The 10000-nt window shown below is 38.3% G+C and overlaps 1 protein-coding gene across 5 annotated transcripts in view; it reads left to right on the top strand.

Annotated features, from left to right (window-relative positions):
* LOC137976364 (histamine H2 receptor-like) overlaps nt 1–10000 on the top strand; it is a 30210-nt gene that overhangs the window by 15862 nt on the left and 4348 nt on the right. Inside the window, exons 1-2 of one of the 5 annotated variants that reach the window (XM_068823702.1) lie at nt 1–356; nt 7517–10000. The exon at nt 1–356 is cut by the window's left edge and continues 136 nt beyond it; the exon at nt 7517–10000 is cut by the window's right edge and continues 4348 nt beyond it. In XM_068823702.1, coding sequence (XP_068679803.1) covers nt 8365–9318 — 954 coding nt within the window. In that variant the 5' untranslated portion in view covers nt 1–356; nt 7517–8364 and the 3' untranslated portion in view covers nt 9319–10000. Of the gene's footprint in view, nt 357–2990; nt 3086–5489; nt 5879–7263; nt 7384–7516 lie in introns of those variants that run through there. The other 4 variants (XM_068823704.1, XM_068823701.1, XM_068823705.1 and 1 more) reach the window with 4 other exon arrangements.

Genomic DNA, 10000 nt, shown 5'->3' with positions numbered 1-10000 from the left:
GCTTCAAGGTAAGGTGCAACAGGCCATGTTTTTCGATAAACATCCTATGTCGTGAGGGTCGAACCTATTTTGTTTTTTCAGGAAACTAAATTTACATAACAATGGCATTTCCGATGGCTTTGTCCTTGTGAATACTGAATCCCAATATGAAAGGAAGTGCTTATTCTAGTAAGCCATTGTTATTCAGAATCAACTGCCAGTGGATATAATAAATATCGCATCATTCGTAGCAGCTGGGCATCTTTTAAAAAAACTTTATATTTTTGATAAGGCACAGTAAATACGTAAAATACAGTCATGGGAGTCCTGCTGCAGTCCAGTGCAAAGAACAGCAACAACTTTCCCGGCTAAATAAGGTATCCGCATCATTCCGGTATTTTGCCCTGCTTGCTTCTCGCTGAAATTCATTTGCTTTTTACTTAACAAGCGAACCCTCTCCTAAATCCATGCGTCATTTAGAACAAATCTCAAAGATGTCTAAATTTCAGGAGGCCCGAAATAGTTTCTCCTTTTTTCAAACAAATAAACATATACTGTTTTAGATATAGTTAGGGTAATCATATCAAGACAAAATTTGGCTAGGGTATGCAATACCCATCATAGATTTCTCATATCACATTTTCCTCTGTAATGACGTTACCATGGCAACGATATAAGGCATTTCTTTGAGCCTTAAAATAAAAAAATATTGTCTTTTTTGAAAAAAACGGGACGGTGAAATCTTCCCACTCAGCGTTACCAGATAATGATAGAAATAATCTCTAAAATATTTAAAATTCAACAAAATCTGTAGGTCAGTTTTTCAGAAAAATACGTTTTTTTAAATGTGTCGCTAATTTATTTTTCCACCTACAGGTTTTTTTAAAATTTTAAAGACAAACGTTTTAAATTAATCTAAGCTTAAATGCAAAAAATGAAAAAAATTCACCGTCCCGAAGCAAAGATATAAATGAGTCAAGTTGCAAAATCAGGAAAAATGAGGGGGTTACAAGATTGGCATTTAGGCATACGTCACCCGCTAATTCGAGTGTACGCGTGAGTGAAGCTACAGGCCAACACAAACGGATTTAAGTGACCATTAAGCCATGTGTGTACAATTTTCGTAGTTTTCGTGAATAGAAGATGTCTATTTATATTCCATATGTATAGAAATTAAAAGAAAGGTGAGCGGAATTTGTTTATTTCTGGTAACCCACTTTGAATCGTGAGCTGACGCGAGCAGCTTTTAGAATTGCGTGTGTGGCTCACGCTCGTGCGTGCTCAGCTAAAAACCCTTTCGAGCCTCCTTGTTCTTGCGACGTGATGGATTTATTTGTATGGTGTCGGCTGTGCCTATAAACAAGCTTCTATTACTTATGATGCCAGAGAAAACTCTTTGTTATGAAATTCCATTTTCTTCAACTGTCAAACCATTTTTCTCGTAAGACAGAGTGGTAGTGCTTATTCAGTAACCCATTGAATCATTTCCTAGACATCTTTTGTTCACAACCGAGTCAGAAGGGGACTGGGTCTATTCCTGATCTGACGTCACAAACTGATTTACATTGCATTAACTCTTTGTAAAAATGCATCAAGAAGTGTGTGACGTCAAATCAGGAATAGACCCACTACCTTTCTGACTCGGTCTTGAACACAAGGTGCTTGGATTTTCGCAACCTTCGAAGCCTATAAAATGGCAGGATTTGTTAGAAAAATGAAAAAATGGCCACAATGCGTTTCGAACAGTTGCAAAGATCCATTTTAGCGAAAGAAATATTTTGGGGTTAGGTGCACTTTAAGCGAAATACTGATAAACATCATTAGATTTGCCCGTACAGTTTTTAAGTTTCAACCCCCGAGTAAACACGTACGTGACGCTCTTCGTTCAAACGGAGAGGCTTTCTGCATGCGTGGGAGGAAAATATGGCAACACCCACTCTCTGCTCCTTTCTGCTCCCGGACACTTGACTCTTTCTCAGGCATGCAGCTTGAAAAACTATTTGTTTTCTTTCTTTTTGATAACTTACGCCGACCGACCTATCGAAAATTACGATATAAATACGTATTCGACGATAAATAGAGGAAAAAAGAGGAGAGGACTGCCTTTTTTTTTCCATAACAAGTTTATGCAACTGTTTACGGAAACACTGGAATTTGAGATTGACAGCCTTACGTGGCTAAGTAATTGGCGTTTGAGAAAGGGCAACGGCGACCAGGCAACTCCACATTCTTGGAAAAAAAATTGTGTTGCAAATGAACGCAGTTTAATACATTTTTGAGTTGACAACATGACAACAACATTGAACTAACTGAAGTTTAGCTTTTGGCGACAACATTCGTATGCATACCTTTATCGTCCATATTTTGCCCCAAATCCATTTGCCCAATCCCTGGTTAGATTGTCCGAGTAAAATCTCAAGAAACCACCCGCCGTCAAACTAGTGTCATTCGTTTTCGCTTTTGACGATAATAAAGGTTTATGAGCGTTTAAGAAGGAGCTTCAACAAATGCAAATGAAGCTGCCAGAAAACGTTTGAACGGGACTCGGGACTCGGGAATCCAAGGATCTCGCTACTTTTATGAGTATGACCTATGAAACGTACCCTACCATCTGTGGGCTGAGCGATTGTAGGTTCATACAACGTTCCATAGGAGCCTTCCTTTGCACCTTTTTGTCTCTCAATGTAACAGCTTCAATAGTCATTCATATTTAGTCACAATCCACAGTGCAAACCACCTAGACTGTCACATATTTTACAATAATCGCTAATTGTTGATGTTTTTCGATAAATATCCTAAGTCGTGAAGGTCGAACCTATTTTTTTTTATAGGAAACTAAATTTACATAACAACGGCATTTCCGATGGCTTTGTCCTTGTGAATACTGAATCCCAATATGAAAGGAAGTGCTTATTCTAGTAAGCTATTGTTATTCAGAATCAACTGCCAGTGGATATAATAAATATCGCATCATTCGTAGCAGCTGGGCATCTTTTAAAAAAACTGTATAATTTTGATAAGGCACAGTAAATACGTAAAATACAGTCATGGAAGTCATGTTGCAGTCCAGTGCAAAGAACGGCAACAACTTTCCCGGCTAAATAAGGTATCCGCATCATTCCGGTATTTTGCCCTGATTGCTTCTCGCTGAAATTCATTTGCTTCTTACTTAACAAGCGAACCCTCTCCTAAATCCATGCATTTAGAACAAATCTCAAAGATGTTTAAATTTAAGGAGGCCCGAAATAGTTTCTCCTTTTTTCAAACAAATAAACATATACTGTTTTAGATATAGTTAGGGTAATCATATCAAGACAAAATTTGGCGAGGGTATGCAATACCCATCATAGATTTCTCATATCACATTTTCCTCTGTAATGACGTTACCATGGCCACGATATAAGGCATTTCTTTGAGCCTTAACCCTTTAATGCCCAACAGTGACTTATAGATTTTACTCTGTCTAACGCCAGACGATTTTACTCGTCAAAGGGAGACCCCTTGGGCACTAAAGGGTTAAAAAACTATCTCCTTTAACTCTTTAATGCCCAACAGTGACTTATAGATTTTACTCTGTCTAACGCCAGACGATTTTACTCGTCAAAGGGAGACCCCTTGGGCACTAAAGGGTTAAAATCAAGATATATTGTCTTTTTTGAAAAAAACGGGACGGTGAAATCTTCCAATTCAGCGTTACCAGATAATGATAGAAATAATCTCTAAAATGTTTAAAATTCAACAAAATCTGTAGGTCAGTTTTTCAGAAAAATAAGTTTTTTTAAATGTGTCGCTAATTTCTTTTTTCACTACAGGTTTTTTTTAAATTTGAAAGACAAACGTTTTAAATTAATCTAAGCATAAATGCAAAAAATAAAAAAAAATTCACCGTCCGGAAACAAAGATATAAATGAGTCAAGTTGCAAAATCAGGAAAAATGAGGGGGTTACAAGATGGGCCTTTACCCATACGTCATCCGCTAATTCGAGTGCACGCCTGAGTGAAGCTATAGGCCAACACAAACGGATTTAAGTGACCATTAAACCATGTGTGTACAATTTTCGTAGTTTTCGTGAATAGGAGATGTCTATTTATGTTCCATATGTATAGGAATTAAAAGAAAGGTGAGCGGAATTTGTTTATTTCTGGTAACCCACTTTGAATCGTGAGCTGACGCGAGCAGCTTTTAGAATTGCGTGTGTGGCTCACGCTCGTGCGTACACAGCTAAAAACCCTTTCGAGCCTCCTTGTTCTTGCGACGTGATGGATTTATTTGTATGGTGTCGGCTGTGCCTATAAACAAGCTTCTATTAATTATGATGCCAGAGAAAACTCTTTGTTATGAAATTCCATTTTCTTCAACTGTCAGACCATTTTTCACGTAAGACAGAGTGGTAGTGCCTATTCAGTAACCCATTGAATCATTTCCTAGACATCTTTTGTTCACAACCGAGTCAGAAGGGGACTGGGTCTATTCCTGATCTGACGTCACAAACTGATTTACATTGCATTAACTCTTTGTAAAAATGGGAATCAAATCAGGAATAGACCCACTCCCCTTCTGACTCGGTCGTGAACAAAAGGCGCTTGGATTTTCGCAACCTTCGAAGCCTATAAAATGGCAGGATTTGTTAGAAAAATGAAAAAATGGCCACAATGCGTTTCGAACAGTTGCAAAGATTCATTTTAGCGAAAGAAATATTTTGGGGTTAGGTGCACTTAAGGCGAAATACTGATAAACATCATTAGATTTGCCCGTACAGTTTTTAAGTTTCAACCCCCGAGTAAACACGTACGTGACGCTCTTCGTTCAAACGGAGAGGCTTTCTGCATGCGTGGGAGGAAAATATGGCAACACCCACTCTCTGCTCCTTTCTGCTCCCGGACACTTGACTCTTTCTCAGGCATGCAGCTTGAAAAACTATTTGTTTTCTTTCTTTTTGATAACTTACGCCGACCGACCTATCCAAAATTACGATATAAATACGTATTCGACGATAAATAGAGGAAAAAAGAGGAGAGAACTGCCTTTTTTTTTGTCCACAACAAGTTTATGCAACTGTTTACGGAAACACTGGAATTTGAGATTGACAGCCTTACGTGGCTAAGTAATTGGCGTTTGAGAAAGGGCAACGGCGACCAGGCAACTCCACATTCTTGGAAAAAAAATTGTGTTGCAAATGAACGCAGTTTAATACATTTTTGAGTTGACAACATGACAACAACATTGAACTAACTGAAGTTTAGCTTTTAGCGACAACAGTCGTATGCAAGCCTTTATCGTCCATATTTTGCCCCAAATCCGTTTGCCCAATCCCTGGTTAGATTGTCCGAGTAAAATCTCACGAAACCACCCGCCGTCAAACTAGTGTCATTCGTTTTCGCTTTTGACGATAATAAAGGTTTATGAGCGTTTAAGAGAGGAACTTTAACAAATGCAAATGAAGCTGCCAGAAAACGTTTGAACGGGCTCGGGACTCGGGAATCGGGAATCCAAGGATCTCACTACTTTTATGAGCATGACCTATGAAACGTACCCTACCATCTGTGGGCTGAACGATTGTAGGTTCATACAACGTTCCATACAAGGCTTCCTTTGCACCTTTTTGTCTCTCAATGTAACAGCTTCGATAGTCATTCATATTTAGTCACAATCCACAGTTCAAACCACCTAGACTGTCACATATTTCACAATAATCGCTAATTGTTGATTGAGTGGTAATTCCCGCAAAGGATTACGGGATCATCGGTCATGTGATCAAGAGAACCACCGTTTTATCGGCAAGGTGACTTTTAATCTGTTGCTCAATTTGAAAGAGAACAGCTTACGGTCTTGTCTTCACGACGTGGCCAGCAGAAAACTAGTCATTCTTTGTTTACCGATGAAAACTTTACCCATCAGGTACGATTCATTTTATGTATATAGGAAATCGTATGAAGGCTAGTCCATTTAGTGATCTATATATGCAAACCTGGTGGATGGTTTGAAAGTTCTCAAGTTTGCACGAGCCATAGGCCACAGCAATTTGATCACTTTCAAAACACCACGAGTAATCAGAAATCAGAAACTGCACGAAAAAATTGATGCGATTTGTCATTTATTACATCACGGCAACAAAATTAAATTACTGCACCGTAAAAGTTCCATAGCAACTTTGGTATTGCACTTTACAGATGCTTTTCACCTGACGTCACAGCAGCCATGTTTGTGCACAGAACAAAAGAGAAAAACATGAGCCATAATTTGCTTTTGTTTTGTGCACCAACATGTCCGGCTCATCACGTGATTATGCATTCCTCGTGAACCAATCAGAACGGCGATATTCTGTCTCTAAGTGATCATTTCTAATATTTTAGGGTAGCGCTCTTCTTTGCAATCCTTGCGCGCGCGCTGCATTGCGTTAGCAAGAGCGCGCGCGAAAACTGTGTTCGGCCACCTTAACTTAATTCGCGGTGCAATGTTGTGATGTCCTTATCACTATAACCGAAAGTTGGCGGGGGCGAAAAATTAAGCTCGTTGACATTGACTGTTTTTTGAAAGTATTTTCCGAAAAAAAAAACATCGTATTAATATTATTATGAAAGATTTCTTTTAAAGTATATAAGCATCGGAAATCGTATTAACGCTAGTACAATTTGAAAGATATCAAATTACGTGATCCATGGGTAAATATAATTTGAGAACTTTCAAAACATCATGAGTGGCCATCAATCACGAAATGCACGAGAAAATTCATACGATTTTTTTTATTTATTGTATACTCAACAAAATTACTCAATTGCTGTGTTTCCATAGCAACCTCCGTATTACACCCTATGCTTTATTTATGCATTCGTCATTGACCAATCAGAAATGTGATATTTTGTTGAGTAAAAAATAAGCTTGATTATCGTATACAAGCATACATGTAGTATACATATCATGCAAACAGAAATTCTGTCGGCGTTTCTTGATTTTTCGACGCAATTAACTTTAAGCATATTTAAGATCAGTATACGATATAATTAGCTAAGGAATATTTTCATGAAAAATAGTCATTTGCATTGCGTCGACTTTTAAAAAAAAAGTCGAAAAAAAAGAAAAAAAAGAACGAAATTTAATCGGATATTGGTGAAAGGCTTTTTGGTTGTTATGTTTTTAGCTGGAAAGGTCGGCCAATACCCAAATGATTTTCATAAATTTGAATTTCTTTACAGTTCAATTTTCAGTATCTTTATGACAAATTCAGTATTTGGAGCGCATTCGTTTCCATTAAGAGCTTTAATTTGCTTGAATGGCCGGCAAACATTTTCAAAGGAAAGTAAGAAATTAAAACGATTTATTCGAGCGTATTAATCGCAAAACGGTGATGGTACTATTGCAATAGAGCAATTCAACAGGATTTACAAAGAGCAGAATTGAATCGGGTGATTTAACAGGAACATTTCTTTTGTGTCGGTAGCGAAGTAATTATGTTACTTAATAATTTTACGGCATAATAAGTGGCTGTTTTCATTTCAGCATGTGACAGATATCAAATTTTCTGTAATTTATTTACAGATTAAACAGGGAGAATAGATGAGCGGCGCGGAGATAGACGAGAAATCGTTGAATGTTCACTATTTGCATGGTGAAACAAAGAGTAAACTGGATTACAAATTCAAGAGCAGTTGAACGAGGGGTCTTAACTCTGTGGGCCATCCAAAAGATCGAGTGAGAAGCCAGAAACGAGAGCAACCTGTTCATTAATTATCATTGGAAACTGTGATTCAAGTTGAGAAAGAGACATTAAAGTCCAACAGCTCAAGAAAGATTGCATTGGAGGGGCTATTTCATTGATTGCAGTGAAAAGTTGATTTCTTTTGAGAGGCTCTTAATTTTTGTTCAGCGTTAAATAGCAAGGTTTTTGGTTATGGAGTAATCAAGGGGTTTTAATTAAATCAATATTAGCAACAAGGAGAACCTCTTACGCTGAAAAGATCAAGCGGTGCTTTTGGTCGAAAATTTCAGTTGAATGGAAATAACCTGTTCACAGCAGAGTTGTAGTTAAAAGTGAAGAAAATTCAACGTACATTTGACAAAAATGTTTCAGTTTCACCACGAACTATTCGCGTGCAATTTGAGTAAATGCGAATGAAGGTAATATATATTTGAATTACAAAGGATAGATCAGCTGCAAGGGGAGTAATATTGTGAACAAAAGAAGGCGTTGGTACCTTTGCTTCATTTATAAAGTTGAGGGGTTTCCAGATGAGTTAGCCGAGGGCATCCTGGTGTGACGAATTATTAAAAAAACGGTGACCTTGCAAAATACGGTATAAAGCGGAGAACAACTGCGTGCCCCAAACACTGAACGTAACGTCCTATTAACTCAACAAGAGATCAGTCTCCTTTAACCTCGGTACACAATGTTTTGCGAAGGTTATTGGTTTTACACAAACCTTACAAGTATGTTATTTTATGTGTTCATTTCCTCGCTAACCATTTTTGGAAACGTTCTTATTTGTGTGGCGTTTATCAGAGATCCTTATCACCAGCTACGAACATTACAGAACTATTATATCATAAGCCTTGGTGTTTCCGACCTTCTAATGGGCCTCGCCACCGAAACTCTCCTTATTGGAACGTACTGGAATAATAGTGAGGCTGTTTTCCGTGCGCATTTTTGTTTCGCCGTAATATCAGGGGTATCCTCTTTGTTGAATATGGCCGCAATATCTATTCACCGTTACTTCGCCGTTAAAATGCCGCTAAATTTTCACGATGTTATGACAAAGAGGAGAATTCTAATCTCCATTGCAATGATATGGATCTATACACTTCATTTTGCGGTATTGCCTCTGGCGGGCTTTGTGGATTCAAGATATCAGATTTATCTTTATGGCTTGGGTTGCTTTCTACCAGGTATGGTCATCTGCATAGCGTACGCTGGGATTTTTAAAACTATTCGTGCCTACACGAAGACAGTTGTAAATGGGCGCAATATTGGAAACACCGCGCTAAAAAGTGCTATTGTGAGAGAAAAATCAACCACGAAGACAATGCTCATAGTTCTGGTGGTTTTCTTGTCATTCTGGATTCCACTTTTACTGGTCGATTTGATCATGGTACAGTTCTCTCTCTGTCGGTCATTTAATTTTCACGTTGCCCGTGACGTCACTCTGACCTTCACGTACTTTAGCTCTTGTGTGAACCCTCTACTTTATGCATGGCGGGTTATACACTTCCGCAGGGCATTTATTCGATTACTTGGATTGCGCAAATTTATGTCCAGGAGAAACAACCCGATTGTACCATTGGCCATTTTTCGTACACAGGAAACAAAAAATGGTGCTGGTGAAAGCCGATACTACGATGATTAGTTTAATGCCTAAAGGATCCATATTGAAAGTGAAAATCATGTTTGTTTTTTTTTTACCACAAAAAGCAAAAAACAAGAAAAAAATATTTTAGAAGATTAGATAAGAACGCCTAGTCCGGCGCTGTATCCCAGAAAATGTTGTCTTTAACGGGATCTCGTTCGTTGTTTCAATATATATAAATCCCAATACCTCAGGAAAAACAAGAAGAACAAAGTAAATCAGTATTGATTGGAGATCTGACGACCTTTTGTTTTGATGGAGAAAAGCCAGACAACCACTTCGAGACAAGTTGAAAATCCAACATGGTGGGCAGTTGTTATTCCAAATGGGGAACATATTCTCGGTTTTCACATGACGTCACGACCGCCATGTTGGTGCCCCTAAACAAAGAAAAGGCGGCCATGTTGGTGCCCCGACCAAATCCTCCGGGAATTGAACTCTATTATTATGCAAACGCTTCCTTTTGTTTTCGTTGAAAATCATGACTGTTGATCACGTGATTGAAAACCAACTATAGGTCTGGGAACAAATGTCCTCCACTACAAGACCAGGGAACCCTACAAACCTTACAAATGGCGTCACCACGAAACAGAGAAACATTTGACTTCAACGTGGAGATTCAAAACAGAAAGTGGAAGCTGTGCGGATAACAAACTAATGATTTGAAACATAGTCCGCAATC

This window comes from Montipora foliosa, chromosome 11 (genome assembly GCF_036669935.1).
Source record: "Montipora foliosa isolate CH-2021 chromosome 11, ASM3666993v2, whole genome shotgun sequence".
Lineage (NCBI taxonomy): Eukaryota > Metazoa > Cnidaria > Anthozoa > Scleractinia > Acroporidae > Montipora > Montipora foliosa.
The sequence above is the reverse complement of the archived record's forward strand: the minus strand, read 5'-3'. Positions and strand labels throughout refer to the sequence as shown.